The 16,573-nt window shown below is 41.7% G+C and overlaps 1 protein-coding gene and 1 non-coding gene across 2 annotated transcripts; one reads left to right on the forward strand and one right to left on the reverse strand.

The window, feature by feature from the left end:
• Positions 1–203: 203 nt before the first annotated feature.
• TRNAD-GUC lies at positions 204–275 on the forward strand. The gene has a single exon. It is a non-coding gene; the product is annotated as a tRNA-Asp (tRNA).
• An 11,911-nt stretch (positions 276–12,186) lies between these two features.
• LOC102721909 (PI-PLC X domain-containing protein At5g67130) lies at positions 12,187–14,978 on the reverse strand. The gene is made up of 8 exons (XM_006650133.3): positions 14,847–14,978; positions 14,636–14,758; positions 13,893–14,030; positions 13,700–13,798; positions 13,311–13,614; positions 13,001–13,224; positions 12,788–12,874; positions 12,187–12,666 (listed from the first exon to the last, which is right to left on the reverse strand). Exons 1-8 carry the CDS (start codon positions 14,913–14,915, stop codon positions 12,637–12,639), a joined length of 1,074 nt encoding a protein of 357 aa, XP_006650196.1. The 5' UTR covers positions 14,916–14,978; the 3' UTR covers positions 12,187–12,636.
• Between the last annotated feature and the right edge of the window lie 1,595 nt (positions 14,979–16,573).

A 16,573-nucleotide genomic window follows, 5' to 3' on the forward strand; every position in this document is an offset into this window, starting at 1 on the left:
AAATTTTAAATAAGATGAATAGTTAAATGTAGATTTAAAAGTTAATGATGTCATATTAAAAAAAATATGGAGGGAGTATTAATTAGGCACAACAGCACGGAGATGTTTACTATCAGCGAGGAGAATGAAAAATTGAGCTGACGCCATTGTATTTAATACTGTAAACCGTGGTATAGAACGTAACTTATCCTAAAAGCACGCAAGTCGTTGTAGTATAGTGGTGAGTATTCCCGCCTGTCACGCGGGTGACCCGGGTTCGATCCCCGGCAACGGCGATTAATATTTTTTTCTTTGTTCTTCAGATATAATTTTGGTTAAATACTCCAACTAATAAGGTAACTTACTCATGATTAAACTTTTATAGGTACTTTCAGTTAAAATTCTTATACATGCTTTCAGTGGAGAATGCTAGAGAATAAATTGGACTGAAATAAAACATCGCTGTCAATTTTAATTAAGTTTTAAATTTAAATTTTGGTTTGTAAGCATAAGCACGAGCACAATGGGGCACAAACCCATTGATTTCACAGTTTGATTTTTTTTTTCTTTTGGAAAAAACTTTCTGTGTAATCTCTCTTCCAGTCAAAGAAACGCAAACTGAAATTCTGCTTCAGGTATTATGCAACCACCCATTGACTTCACGGTTTGATTTTTTGGGCAGAAAAATACAACTTAAAGTGTAATTCCGTTTCCATAGCAGCAATATCACGTGTCATCGTCGATAGCCGATGATTTTCGGAGTTTCATGGCTGTTAATTCGTCGAGAAGTTGTTAAACCAAATTAGACAGGTAGACATAGGAAACGATGTCAAATTCTCCTCCCTGTTGCCGTCCTCCGCCGAACGAAGGCACCCTCCGTGCCGAATGCACATGGAGTTGAAGACGTAAGTGTACAGACAGCGGCAATGACCTACCATGGCGGCAGCACTGTCGGAAACCGAAGCAAGTGAACCGAAACCGGACTTTCTTCTGTCACTAATTGGGACCTATCCAAATAATTTTAAGCTTTAAAATGTAGATCTTTGCCAATAAACATAAACAATTAGTAACACAAACTTCATCAGATAGTTTAATCAAATCACTGAACTAGTAGTTTTTTTTTTTCGAAAATTGAACTAGTAGTACTTGATATGTAACCTCGTATCGTCCTTGTTTTCAGACAGGGGGTATTTTTTGAGTACATCGAAATGGATTGACGAGGTAAACACGCAACGAGGTGGCGATGTGCTCATCGTCCTTGTTGGAAATAAAACTGACCTTGTTGACAACAGGTTAGTGTGGGCCAGAAAGTTTTGTAATCGTCAGTTCACTAAGGCTACACCCGAAGTTAAACTGAGGTAGTGTTCGATTCTGCTTATATGCTCGGTTTATTAGCCGCACGCCAACAAAATAGGTCATTAGCATATATTTAATTAAATATTAACTACATTAAACATGAAAAATGGTTTTTTTATTAAAGTTCTATACACAAAGTTTTTTTTAAAAAAACTATTTAGTAATTTAGAAAGCAATGGTTGCACTGTTCAAATGAAACTGCAAGGAAACACTCTGTCCTGAATTTGACAATTTCAATTCAATCTGGCATTAATCATGTCCAGACAAGTGATTAAGGGTCCTGTGAAACCAAGAGTGGTTTGTATTAATTGTGATGAAAAATTGGCAAGTGTGGTTAAAGCGTGTGTGTTGACTAACGAGGGTCAGGTCGTGAAATCTGTGCCCGTAAAACGGTGGTTCGGATTGTTTGTATGTAGGTGTTTGGGGTCAACCTTGGTCAACGGCAGATCGGGATCAAACTCAGGGAAAGTTATGGTCTAGCATGGTCGAGGACATCGGGTGACAAGGTGGGACACAGACGCGTACGCAATGAACGAACATCGTGCGGAACAATCGGATATTCGTGAAGAAAATCGACGGGAGGAACACACATACATGCCTGCATGCATACGTACGTGCAAAGAATGGATGGCTAGCTAGTTGGTTGGTGCAAGGCAGCATGGCTGGCTTGGATTGCTCGGGCTTGGTCAACCTGCATGCGTGCATGTATCGGTGAGCTAGCTTGCGGATGGATGGCAAGCAACAATGCCATGGCGCATGCACTCGAGAGACGGGCCAGTGGTCGCGCTGGGCTCAGGCGATGCATGCACGCCATGCAGAGGGAATCACTGAGAGCAACCAGTGCTTCAGTCTCGGGTGCGATGCAGCAGCCGCTGACTGGTGGGCCCCGGTCGGAATATTCGGTGCACACGAGAAACCAGCCTGCGGCCGACGCGTGGCAAGACCTTCATCTTCACGCGCGCACGGGAGGGAGCTGTAAGGTGGATTTTCTGTGACATTCGGATCCCCTGTGGCAGAACAAAAAAGGCTACGTGGCTTATTATGGAGCGCCGATTTTAGATCAAACGGCTATGAAGACTTAGATTAGCCGCCAAGTTTTGGGGGTATTTTGGTCTTTTTCCAATGGAGGATCAGCCCTATAAATAGGGGTGAGATGGTTGCTTGAGTTTGCAACTTTTGTGATGGAATGAAAAATGTTTTTCGAGAGTGGTTTGTTACTCTAGCCTGTGTTGGCTAGATGTGACAATAACTCTCGTGAATTGTTATTGTTAAGCTTGTGAACCAAGCTTTGTAAACTTTAAATGAAATTTGAAGTTTACTTGTGAAATGAAATTTCATTTACCGCATTTAACTTTTACGCTTTCCGCTTTTAAATTCTTGTCGATATTTCCTGCTCTATTTTTGATATCTCCATTCCTGTCTTTCTATTTTCACGGAGATATTTTTGGAGTTTTGCGATTGAATTGGAATTTTATTCTTTTTGGGGATAGTTACAATTTAGCTATATTCACCCCCCCTCTATAGCCAAATCCGATCTCACAATTGGTATCAGAGCCCGGTTATAGTTCGTTGTAACTTAACCGTGGCAACGAACTGTACTTAGGCTATGGAGAAGTACTCAACGAAGCCGTTCGTTTTCGATGGTGGCTCAGATTTTATGTTATGGAAGGCTCGAATAGAATCTTACCTCCAGGGGTTAGGGTTGAAGGAATGTCAAAGTGTTACCACTGCCTACCAAATATCCAAGGATACCTCAAATCTCACGGCAGACGTCGTTGCAAAATGGGAGGCAAATTATCGAGCTTGAAATGCACTTCTTGCTGGGTTAGGGTCTGGGGAGTTCAGCAGATTGAACCACCTCAAGACTGCTAACGAAATCTGGAAAAATCTATGCTCCTTCCGTGAAGGAAGCAAGGAGATTAAATTGGTTCGTCAAAACCAATTCGAGAGGAAATACCAGCGATTTGAGATGAACCCTGGAGAATCTATTGATGAGTACTTTAAGAGATTTGAGAAAATTATTTCAAACATGAGGTCTGTCGGTCTTGAGCTTGAAGAAAATGCAAAGGCTCGACACCTACTCAACAATCTCGATCTTGGACTTTGGGCTATGAAAGTTACATCCATCACAAAAAGTGCACCTTTGAGTTTTCTCACCGTGGAAATGCTTTACTCTAAGCTAAAAACCCACGAGATGGAAATTTTCCATCGCAAAGGGCAAAAGCACTCGATGGTACTTGTAGCTGAGCCCTCTTGTAGCGCTTGTGCTAATGAAACTGCTTTGGTGTGTGGTGGCATCTCCCTTTCTGCATTACACTCCATCTCCGATGAATAGTTGGAAAAATTTTCTGAAGATGATTTGGCTCTTTTTGCTAATAAATTTACTAAGGCTTACAACAATGTGAGAGAGAGGAAAGGAGTTAAATCCACAAAATCATTTACATGCTTTGAGTGTGGAGAACCAAATCACATTCGTGCTAATTGTCCAAAACTGAAGAAGAAAGGCGAGAATACGTCCAAACGGCCTGAGGGCCGAGCACGTGGGAGCCGGAAGGAAGGATTGCGGAAGGTGATCCACAAGGTACTTGCCGCGCTCGAGGAGGTGCAGCTCAGCGACGTCGACTCGGACTCCGACAATGACCGTGACAAGTCTAAGAAGGACAAGGAGTTCGTTGGCATGTGTTGCTACACCGACGACTACCTCATCGACATGTGTCTCATGGCACTTGAGAACATAGATGACTCAACCGAACATTCTAAGGTACGACCCTATGATGCCCTCTCCCTCGATGATTCTGAAAATGATATGAATGAATTGCCTTGTGATGAGAATTATTCGAGTGTTGACTTGGATGAGGATGGCATTAGTAGAGAAAGAATGGCTAGGTTGATGACTACTCTCACTGAAAAATACAAGCTATGTGGTACTAAAATTGTGAAACTAAAATCTAAAAAAGATGATATATTAGTAGAAATTGCTAGGCTTCGGTCCATGATACCTGAAGATGATGAGTGTTCTTCTTGCAAAACCTATCTTGCTGAAATTGCTCTTCTCAAGTCTAGAAATGATTCTTGTGCTTTAGGAGCTGGGATAACTGCTAGTGTTAAAAATGCTTGCTCAAAATGCTATGAATTGAAACTCGATATTGGTTTGCTTGAAATTAAGCTAAAAGAAGTGAAAAAAAAGCTTGATCATGATAAGTCTAGGAATTGTGAAATTTGTCAAAATCTTGCATGAACTTAAAAAGAAATTTGGTTTCCTTAAGATTAGGAACAATTTGCCAGAGCTCATGACAACTAAAACTTCTATTGAAACTTGTTGCTCAAATTGTGCTAATTTAGAAGCTGAGCTAAAAGACATTAAGAGTGCTGTTGAGTCTCATGCTTCTTGTGCTTCTTGCATCTCTCTTAGACAAGATCTTAGTTCTGTTAAGAAAGAATGTGCTAAAAAGGAGGAGCAGCTAGCCATTCTAGAGCATGATCTGGTAGCTGCTAAGAAAGAGTGTGTCAGGAAAGATGAGTCCCTAGGTATCCTAGAGAGAGAGAAAATCTACTTGCAGCAATCTTTAGAAAAATTTGCCCAGGGAAAGAAAAAGCTCAATATGATCCTAGACCAATCCAAGGTGAGCAAGTTCATCCAAGGTATAAGTTATGATTTTGCTGAGTCTTTGAGGATAGGTGGACATGAGATTCTTGGCTTTCAGGGTGGTGTTATAGAGTTAGCTAAAAAACCTACTGTTTTCAAGTCAGCTGGCTTCTTAGATAGCTCTAGCTCTAGTATACCCAAGCCTACAGAAGCTGAGAAAGTGACTAAGTTTGTAGAAGCTGAAAAAGAACCTAAGCCTATCTCTCTAGAATCAGCAGAGTCTAAACCTAAGGAGCCAAAGCTAACAACTCAAGAAAAATCCCATACCTACCAAGGTACACAAGTCTGTAGAGAAAACCAAATATGAATGCACCTTTTGCAATAAGTCTGGTCATTTGGTTAGGTTCTGCTTTAGAAAGGCCAAGAAAGAGCGACAAGAGCATCTTAGGACTTTGAGAGCCCTGCGTAGTCAGCCTAGAGTCCCTGAGAGGTTTGAGTGCGCTTGTCATTGTCGTTCAAGTGGTGTATCTCGCTTTCCTTGTCGAGATATGCACCCTCGACATGACTTGGCGGGGTTGGGGCAGAACAGGTGGGATCAGCATGTGCGTAAAATTTTGGTGAACTCTAACAGTACCTCTACCCCTCGAGTGAATCAGTACTGGATTCCTAAGTCCCTTCTCACTAACCCCAGTACTGATTTCTCGAGGTCTGATTTTTCTTTGCATTACGTCCTTCAAGGTGGGAGAAGTAACTCTTGGCTTGTAGATTCTGGATGTTCTCGTCACATGACAGGTGATGCCAAATGTTTTACTTCTCTCACTCGCGCATCCGGTGATGAGACGATCACTTTTGGGGATGCAAGCTGTGGATCTGTGATTGGCAAGGAAACAGTCAAAGTAAATGAAAAATTCACACTGAATGATGTGGCTTTGGTAAGCAAACTCAAATACAATCTGCTTTCTGTTTCTCAGCTCTGTGATGTTGATCTAGAAGTCAGTTTCAAAAAGAATGATTCTAAAGTGCTTGATTCTTGTGGGTCTCATGTCTTTGAGATTTCTCGAGTCGGCCGAGTTTACTTTGCTGATTTTGATCACTCTTTTGGTCCTTCTCGATGTCTCATTGCATCTAGCTCTTCTGATCTATTTTTCTGGCACCGACGACTTGGACACATTGGTTTTGATCACTTGTCTTGTTTGAGTGGCATGGATTTGATTCGTGGTTTGCCAAAACTGAAAGCTTCTAAGGATTTGGTATGTGCTCCTTGTCGTCATGGCAAAATGACTGCTACTTCACATCCACCAGTGACTTGGGTCATGACAGATGGACCCGGACAGCTGCTTCACATGGATACAGTTGGTCCTGCTCGGGTTCAGTCAGTGGGTGGGAAGTGGTATGTTCTTGTCATTGTGGATGACTACTCTCGATACTCTTGGGTCTTTCTCTTGGAATTAAAGAGTGAAACTTTTGGCTTCTTTTGTGATCTTACTCGTCGCTTGGCCATTGAATTTCCTGGAGCCCTAAGAGCAATTCGCAGTGACAATGGGTTGGAATTCAAGAATGATTCTTTTGAAACCTTCTGTGATTCTTCTGGTATTGAGCATCAATTTTCGTCGCCATATGTTCCACAATAGAATGGTGTGGTTGAGAGAAAGAACCGCACACTTGTGGAAATGGCGCGTACCATGCTCGATGAGTACTCTCCTCCAAGAAGGTTTTGGACCGAAGCAATTTCGGCTGCTTGCTTCATTTCAAATCGGGTCTTCTTAAGAACTTCCTTGCACAAGACTCCATATGAACTGCGTTTTGGTCGCCGACCTAGTGTTTCTCACTTTCGAGTCTTTGGTTGCAAGTGTTTTGTTCTTAAGCCTGGTAATTTGGACAAGTTTGACTCTCGCTCTTCTGATGGTGTGTTTCTTGGCTATGCTGATCATTTACGCGCTTATAAAATTCTCATTCTTGAAACTAACAAAATTGTGGAGACCTGTGAGGTTTCTTTTGATGAGGCTAGCCCTGGTGCTAGACCAGGTATTTCTGGGACTCCAGTTGTTTCAGAGACTTTGTTTATAGAAGAGGAGTCCGATGAGGATGATGATGATCTTCATCGCTCACCTCCAGCTCGTGAGGTGGCACTTGAGCAAGATGATGGAGTTCCTACCACTACTTCACCTCTGGCAGACGCAACTGCAACATCTTCATCATCAGTTGATCATACGGAGATGAATGGTGGCACTTCAGGACCAACGGCTCCCCGGCATATCTAGAATCGACATCCGCCTCACATGATGATCGGAAGCCTGGATGAGAGGGTATCTAGAAATTGATCCTATGAAATTGCTAATTCTGCTTTTGTTGCTTCTTTTGAGCCCAAAAATGTCTGTCACGCTTTAACTAATGAGAATTGGGTCAATGCCATGCATGAGGAGTTGGAAAATTTTGAGAGAAACAATGTTTGGTGTCTTGTTGAACCTCCCATAGGGCACAATGTCATAGGCACAAAATGGGTTTTCAAAAACAAACAAGGGGAGGATGGAACCATAGTTAGAAACAAAGCCAGACTGGTTGCACAAGGTTTTTCTCAAGTCGAAGGCTTGGACTTTGAGGAAACTTTCGCACCAGTTACTAGGTTAGAAGCTATCCGAATTCTTTTGGCTTTTGCTTCTTCTAAAGGTTTCAAACTTTTTCAAATGAATGTCAAAAGTGCTTTCTTAAATGGTGTTATTGAAGAAGAGGTTTATGTCAAACAGCCCCCTGGTTTTGAAAACCCAAAATTTCCTAACCATGTTTTTAAACTTGACAAAGCTTTGTATGGTTTGAAATAAGCACCACGTGCTTGGTATGAAAGGCTGAAAGATTTCTTGCTTTCAAATGGCTTTGAAATGGGAAAGGTTGACAAAACTCTTTTTACACTCAGAGATGGCATTGATTTCCTTCTTGTTCAGATATATGTTGATGACATCATTTTTTGTGGCTCTTCTCACCATCTTGTGGCCAAGTTTTCAGAAACTATGAGCAGGGAGTTTGAGATGAGCATGATGGGTGAGCTGACCTACTCACTTGGACTTCAAATCAAGCAAACTGAGGAAGGCATCTTTGTGCACCAAACCAAGTACTCTAAAGATCTCCTGAAGAAGTTTGACATGGCGGACTGCAAGCCGATCGCCACTCCCATGGCCACAACTGCTACTCTTGGACCAGATGAGGATGGGAAAGCAGTTGACCAGCGTGAGTACCGACGCATGATCGGCTCCCTCCTCTACCTGACCGCGTCAAGACCAAACATACACTTTGCTGTATGCCTCTGTGCGCGATTCCAGGATTCTCCAAGGACTTCTCATCAACAAGCCGTCAAGCACATTCTTCGCTACATCAAGTTGACACTCGAATATGGACTCTGGTACTCTTGTTCTTCTATCTTGTCTATTCGAGCGTTTTCTGATTCTGACTTTGCTGGCTGCAAAATCTATCGAAAAAGCACTTCTGGTTCTTGCCATTTCTTAGGGACTTCTTTGGTTTCCTGGTCGTCTCGTAAACAATCATCCGTTGCGCAATCTAATGCTGAGGCCGAATATGTGGCTGCTTCCAGTGCATGCAGTCAAGCGCTTTGGATGATCTCAACTTTACGAGATTATGGGCTGTCTTTCTCGAGTGTTCCTCTGCTTTGTGATAACACTAGTGCCATTAACATTGCAAAAAATCCTGTTCAACATTCGAGGAGCAAGCACATTGAAATTCGGTACCATTTTCTCCGAGATAATGTCGAGAAAGGTACCATTGTGCTAGAGTTTGTTGAATCAGAAAGGCAACTTGCTGATATCTTGACCAAGCCGCTTGATCGTTCTCGGTTTGAGTTCTTGAGGGCTGAGTTAGGGATAATTCATCCCTATGGCTTGAGTTGAGGGGGAGTTATGTGCTTTTCTCAACATTTGTACATAGTGCATCATGTTTACAAATATCTATTTTGCATTCTATCATGTCTTCCTGCATGTGAGCTTTGCATGTTATCTCTTTCACATCACTTTGTTGTGCATGGTTTACATATGTGCTAGTTTGATTCCTTGTCTAGCTTTGATGTGCTCTAGTAGCTTGTACGACCTTGCCATGTTTAATCAAGTGCGTTGAAACTTACCTAACTTGAATTTTCACTTAAACATAAATCTTGTGCAAGTGCTTGTTCTAAGAGTTTGCTTAAATTGAAGCTTCTTTCTCATACTTATGCCATGCTTTACTCCTTCTTTGCAATAGCTGTACATGCTATCGGAAAGCTTTGCTATGGTCCATGTTTTGAATCTTTCATGTTATCTATGTCATCTTTTGCTCTTGTCCGGACTACTAAGTGTGTTTACGTGCGAGTAGTACCGAAGATAGCATAGAGACTGCCTATAATAGGAACTCCAGCTGGATGTCCTGGTTGATCAAATCAGGAGGACCATCGCGATTGTGCTATAAAAAAATGTATGTGTGCAATTTAAAAAAAAGAAAAAAATGAATGAAAAAAAATGCTTTCAAATGATGACGTGTGCTTTCTTAGCACATCTTGTATGATTCTTCATGGACTTTGACCTAGCACGTCAGGCATGGGCATTTTGTGGAGTTGGAGTCTTCATTGCATTCTTATGAGGTCGATTGCTTCTTCTTAAATCTCTTTTAGAATTTTCATTGCACACTAAGCTACTTATTTCAATTGAAAGCTTTTATTGTTGCTTGTGATACAATCTTGCTTCTATATGCCATGATTCATACTTCTTTTGCGCATACATAGCTAGATATTGGCACTTTCTTGCTCTTGTGTGGACCATGCACCTCGTTTGGATGTTTTTAGATAACTTCCCAAGCTTACACATTTACTTTGTGCATCTTGCATCTCTATGCATATGTTCTTTTTACCTTGATGGCCTCATTGTCAAAGGGGGAGAAATATATGCTTTCTTTGAGAAAATTTTTTTAAAAAAAGTGTTTTTCTCTGTATTTGTCACTTGGTTTTTGAGTTTTGATCTCTTTGACCAAGTTTGACTTTTGGCAAATCTTTTGCTTTTAAATTTTCAAATTATTAAAATTCTTCTTTAGTGTTGCCAATGTTTCCATCAAGGGGGAGATTGTGAAACCAAGAGTGATTTGTATTAATTGTGATGGAAAATTGGCAAGTGTGGTTAAAGCGTGTGTGTTGAATAACGAGGGTCAGGTCGTGAAATCTGTGCTCGCAAAACGGTGGTTCGGATTGTTTGTATGCAGGTGTTTGGGGTCAACTTTGGTCAACGGTAGATCGGGATCAAACTCAGGGGAAGTTATGGTCTAGCACGGTCGAGGACGTCGGGTTACAAGGTGAGACATAGACGCGTACGCAATGTACGAACATCGTGCGGAACAATCGGATGTTCGCGAAGAAAATCGATGGGGGAGGAACACACATACATGCCTCCATGCATACGTACGTGCAAAGAATGGATGGCTAGCTAGTTGGTTGGTGCAAGGCAGCATGGCTGGCTTGGATTGCTCGGGCTTGGTCAACCTGCATGCGTGCATGTATCGGTGAGCTAGCTTGCGGATGGATGGCAAGCAACAACGCCATGGCTCATACACTCGGGAGACGGGCCAGTGGTCGCTGACGGCTGGGCCCAGGCGATGCATGCACGCCATGCAGAGGGAATCACTGAGAACAACTAGTGCTTCGGTCTCGGGTGCGATGCAGCAGCCGCTGACGGGTGGGCCCCGGTCGGAATATTCGGTGCACACGAGAAACCAGCCTACGGCCGACGCGTGGCAAGACCTTCGTCTTCACGCGCGCACGGAGGCAGCTGTAAGGTGGATTTTCTGTGACATCCGGATCCCCTGTGGCAGAACAGAAAAGGGCTACGTGGCTTATTCTGGAGCGCCGATTTTAGATCAAACGACTGTGAAGACTTAGAGTAGCCGCCAAGTTTGGGGGTATTTTGGTCTTTTTCTAATGGAGGATCAGCCCTATAAATAGGGGTGAGATGGTTGCTTGAATTTGCAACTTTTATGATGGAATGAAAAATGTTTTTCGAGAGTGGTTTGTTACTTTAGCTTGTGTTGGCTAGAGGTGACAATAACTCTCATGAATTATTATTGTTAAGCTTGTGAACCAAGCTTTGTAAACTTCAAATGAAATTTGAAGTTTACTTGTGAAATGAAATTTTATTTACCGCATTTAAATTTTACGCTTTCCGCATTTAAATTCCTGTCGATATTTTCTGCTCTATTTTTGATCTCTCCATTCCTGTCCTTCTATTTTCATGGAGATATTTTTGGAGTTTTGTGATCGAATTGGAATTTTATTCTTTTCGGGGATAGTTACAATTTAGCTATATTCATCCCCCTCTATAGCCAAATCCGATCTCACAGGTCTCATGCCTGGAAAACTAAGTGTATAATATACAACGGGTAATCTGCAATTCTCATATGGCTATACTTGTTTTAAGACAAATCATCAGCTAACCTAGTCTTTTTGCCCGTTGGATTGTCACTAGGCAAGTATCCACTGACGAAGGAGAGGCCAAAGCGCAGGCGCAGGGCACCATGTTTTTGGAAAACTAGTGCAAAAGTGAATACAAAACAATTTTGGTTATAGTTACCGGTTAACCAAAACAACCGAAATAACTAAACTAATATAAACAATTGTACATCAAAGCCCAATAGTTTACAAAGTCTATCAACCATGCAATTATAATGCTATGTTTGAGAATATATTTATGATTTGGTGAGTTTCGGTCGTTGAACTAAAAAAAACATAAAAGAGGGGAGGTGTTGTCATTTTTTTAAAAAAAATCTGTATTTTAACAAAACCAAAGCCAAAATACTCATTTCTGTCTTTTTCCAAACTAATTTTGGTATTGACTTCCTAAAAGTTGAATTTCCGTTGTAACCGAATCAAACTAACCGAAAGACTTTATCGCACGCGTCGCCTCCACTGAAACCAGATCGTTGGTTATCCCTTCCCGTCAAGGCACACATGTGATCTCTTCGCTCTAAGACATGATATTATCTCATCATCGCGTGTTGTCCCACATACACCTTACCTAGGTGCCAATAAGCTCATAGGAGACCCGAAAATAATGCCCTATTACATATGTTAATTGATCATGTTTAATGAACAAGGCCATTACAACTAAGAGTTGCTTTTTCAAAAAAAAAAACACAACTATTTCATTACAATATAAAAAAATATGTTGAACGTCGAAACCTGTTAATAGCCATCAAAACAGTGCACTTTTCACCTTGGTTGGAACTTAAAGTGTCTTTAAATGGCATATTATCATGGCGTGGCCCAAAAATCTTACTATTTATGAATACTTTTATTTTTTGGATAACACCCAACACCCATACTATAAAGTAGTATTTCCATTCTACAAGTATAATTTGTATGTAAAAAATATTGTTTCACAACAACAGATGTGCAAAAATATAACATCTTTTCCATGTATCCCCTTTAAATAAAGATTTATTATATGAATGAATCCAATATTCACAAGAGAGGCCAGTCCATCACTTTTGAGTCTGGTAATCTGCACCCTACAGTGTTGTCTTGAGGCTAAATCTCTAAATCATCACATCACCACCAAGTTTCTGGAATTTCTTGGAGAAATCAGTCGACCGCAAAAAATAAAATAAACCACGACCATAAAAGATCTTTTTTATGAGCTAACCTTCTTGTCCTATATGTATGTGCCATTCCATATCAAATCCTACATTTACAGGGCTCATGAAGAGCATACTACACCAGATCCTCCCTGCAAATATTGGAAATAATAGGTAAAAAAAAAGTAAAGTCATGTCACGATTCATGATCAAATAGCATCATATCAAGAATCAACACATGCACTTGGAAGAAATAAGCGTGTCTTAGCTCACCGAGCAAGCCTTGATGTCCTGGCATCCACACAAGAGCCTGCCATTGAGCAAATCTGTCGCTTGGAATGCGCCCCCTCCATCACTTCTCTGGATTAGTTCAGTTTGCAGCACACAGAAATCAGTTGATCTGTAACAGCAACATAACCTTGTACTGTAGCAAAACAGATAGTATTGAACTCTGCTTCTATATACACTACAACCAAGCTGAATTACCTTGTAGTAATCAACTGCGAGGAAATTAGCCCATCGATTCCCAGATGTGCCATAGCATGTGTTCACCATGTCAGTAAGGCTCTTGGAGTGCTGCAGGCATGCAGTTATCTTCACTGGAACTGATGGGAAGTAGTTCACCAGGACTAGTGACTTGGTTTTGTCGTTCAGAGGTGCAGATTCTGCACGGTTTGAGCATTTCCCAGCATCCATACCATCATCTCCGTCTGTGATCAAGGGACATGTCAATCCCTTACAAGCAACAGGAATGTTGGACGGCAAAGAATTTTATATGGAGGAAGTGATGGCTCACAGTTGTTCTCAACCATAAAGTTCCACTGGTATGCTATCCCTTCAGTGGCCTGCTTTGACCTGATGGAGGTGAACACAAGGAGCCGCTCGTTCCCCGCAACCATTTCACTGACAAGAGGCCAATCCTTACCATTCTGTGGCATTTTCGACACGGGGAACCAGTACTTCATCAGACCAGAGGCCTTGAACACATTTGTCAGGCCATTTGGTGCATGCACGTAGTCTTCCAGGATCAACGTGACGATTTCAGATGGATTGGCTCCAAGGAAGGCTTCGATTTCCTTGAATGTGTCCAGTGCAGGTTCCTGCAATTGCCAGTGTGATAAAACAGTTTTGCACTGAAACTCTTTCAGCGAAGACAAGGGAGACAGCTATATCCAGTACACTCACAAATGCAGTGAAATCATTGCATTTCCCTCCATTTGAATGGCACAGCCATACATCTCCTTTGAAGTCGTATGTATCAAGCATCAGCGCACGGACACCATTCTGTAAAACAGTATGCTATTTCTGAGAACCACTGATGGCTAGATGCATAGTCAGACATGTAGACACAATGGAGAACAGATAATGCAGATGCTACCTTTAGTTGATCAGTGACTGTATCCTCCTGGTTGTCAAAGGTGATCCGTGGAACTCCCGTGTGCGATGGCTCCCCAACAATCGCAAAAGAATTGTGCGTCGTGAGATAGGCATACTTGTTGAATGGCAACGAGTTGTTCTGAAGAACAGATCACAAGCAAACTCTAGTCAGGATGCAGCAAACAGAACTTGTTTCAAAGTTCAGGCATGATGTCCTTTGAGTACTTAATACAAATGGGACTCACGGAACCTACATTTTTAATAAACACTAATCCAGTCTAATGGACAGTTTGAATTAAACAATCTGAGAATTTGGGGGAAAAATAATTCATACTAGACTACCAGTTGTCAATTTCTTGCCGGATTTGAACAACTGTAGCAGTGAAGAGCATCCAACGAATATGCTCGCACAAGTTCATCACAAACGGAATAATGTTGATACCTAACCGTATTAACCATCGGTTTTTCTCAGGTTGAACACCCTGACACTGACAGAGCGCCAACCGAATTTTTGCCGGTCTGTGAAACAACTGCTCATTTCCCAATCTGTTCGTCTTTCAGATGGAGCAGATCGATCTATCAGGCCAAGAAACCACAAGCACGAGAGGGAGGCAACCAAAATCGAAAATTCCCAAACCAGACGCATGCATCACTCCAACAACTCATCCGTTCGTTGATGCAGCAACAGACTGGAAAGAAAAAAAGAGAAAGAAAGAAAAGGGAGCAAGAAGCGAGGTCTCTCACAGCGAGTTGGAAGGGATTGGCGGCGGCGGAGCGGACGCAGCTGGAGCCGGCGAACTCCGGCTCGCAGTCGAAGCACCACTGCCCGGCGCCGCAGTCCGCCGCCGTCGAGCACGAGTCCCCCACCTGAACACCACCATCTCAGAACTCCACCACAACTCGCAGCAGCAAGATTACCAAGGATTCAATCGGTCCCGGATGCCCGGCCACTTACATTCGCCGTCGCCGCCCCGAAGAGGCCGGCGACGAGCAAGACGACCGGCGCTGCAAAGGCGCCCCGCATCTCTTTGCACTTGCCTACTACCTACCCACCTAGCTTCAAACTTTTCTGATATCTTTGCACCCGGAAGCGATTAGATTAGATAGTAATCCTACTTACTTTAGAGCAAGTTTAACAGTAGCTCCAATTCTTCTCTAGTCAATCTAATAACTAATTCATACAATAGTTACCTACAAAATATTAGTACATGGTTCTACTTATCATATACACACTGTGTCTTAGAGTCCGTGTACAGCTGGCTATAAATTAGTAGCTCACCTCTAAATTAGTAGTCTATCTCTCTTCTCTCTCCTCTTTTATCTATTTAAAATATGTTTATAACTAGCTTATAGCCTCTATTGTACCGGTGTCAGAGGTAGAGAGGAAAAAAAAAAAAAGAATAATCCGAGGATTCGAAGATTCCTATCACTCATCAATAGCAGGATAGTTTAATCATTAGACGGAGAAGACGAAGACGAAGAGGAGTCGGAGGTGGTTGCAGTGTGCAAGTGTATCGCACCTTCATTCAGTGTGACGCCAACTTGTATGGTAAGACATACGAAACGCCTTCTAATGACTTTTTTCCTTGTACAAACAAAACGCCTCCTTAATTTTTTTACTACAGTATTTGGTGTGGATTTGGTAACTATAATAAGATAGATATGATTGTGCATTTACGCTAATTATTAAACGCCAAATTTGACCCCCTCTGCATGCATATGTGACGTCGTCGAGTAGGCTCGTGAGAGGAGCCCGTGCAGTTTCCAAGCACAGATAGCAAAATCGGAAGGTTTTACCGTGACGGGCAATGTACTGCACGTAATTGATTGATGTGGGAAAGAAGAAGAACAAATTTATCGAGAGATTAAAAAAATTAACGTAATTTGTGCGAGTGGTAGAATTGCTTTTTTTAAAAAATTTTTGAACTTCATAGAATTGTTCTTGATTTGGGTACTGAATCGGAAGTGGATCGATTCTACGATAGCGAGCTGTTGGCGTTGCCTCCAAGGTGGTGGTTTGTTTGGTCGTCAAAGATGTGGACTTTCGTGCTTGTTCGTTTGTTTCTTTGGTTAGTGTATCCCTAACAGCTTATCTAAATTTAGTCATCTAAAACACTTTTATTATTTATATCTCTTTATACTCTAACAGATCATCTATATATGGCATCATCTATATCTATTTGGAGGATTAGAGAGAGAACATCTAAATATAGAGTTTTTCTCTCCTTTCTAATATGGATGACATCCAAAAATAGATGATGAGATAGATGATCTGCTGGAGCTCAACTTTTACTCTTCATTCTCTATTTCTAGAATGAAGGATAGGATGAATGCTCTTGGTCCGTACAACAATGCCACCGCCCGTTCAAGAAACCGGTCAACTGCATCCATGCCACGTTGTTCCCTGACGACCGACGGGCAGCAAGCCAGAACAAAATTATTTTCCAGATATCCGAATACAGGGTATTCTGTGCACCGTACTTATGGAAAGATTGTCTCGAGTTAGGAAGAAAAACTTGGAAGATTTAATCCTAGATCGGGTTGATTAGAAGTATGATAATATCCCTATATTACCATATTTGAACCGGATAGGTTTGATATTGTTAAATTAATTTTCTACATCTAAGTCTCTGCTCCTTGATATATAAGGGCATGTTTAATGGATTATGGGCTCTATCTCAA

Source organism: Oryza brachyantha, chromosome 3 (assembly GCF_000231095.2).
Source record: "Oryza brachyantha chromosome 3, ObraRS2, whole genome shotgun sequence".
In the NCBI taxonomy this organism is placed as follows: Eukaryota; Viridiplantae; Streptophyta; class Magnoliopsida; order Poales; family Poaceae; genus Oryza; species Oryza brachyantha.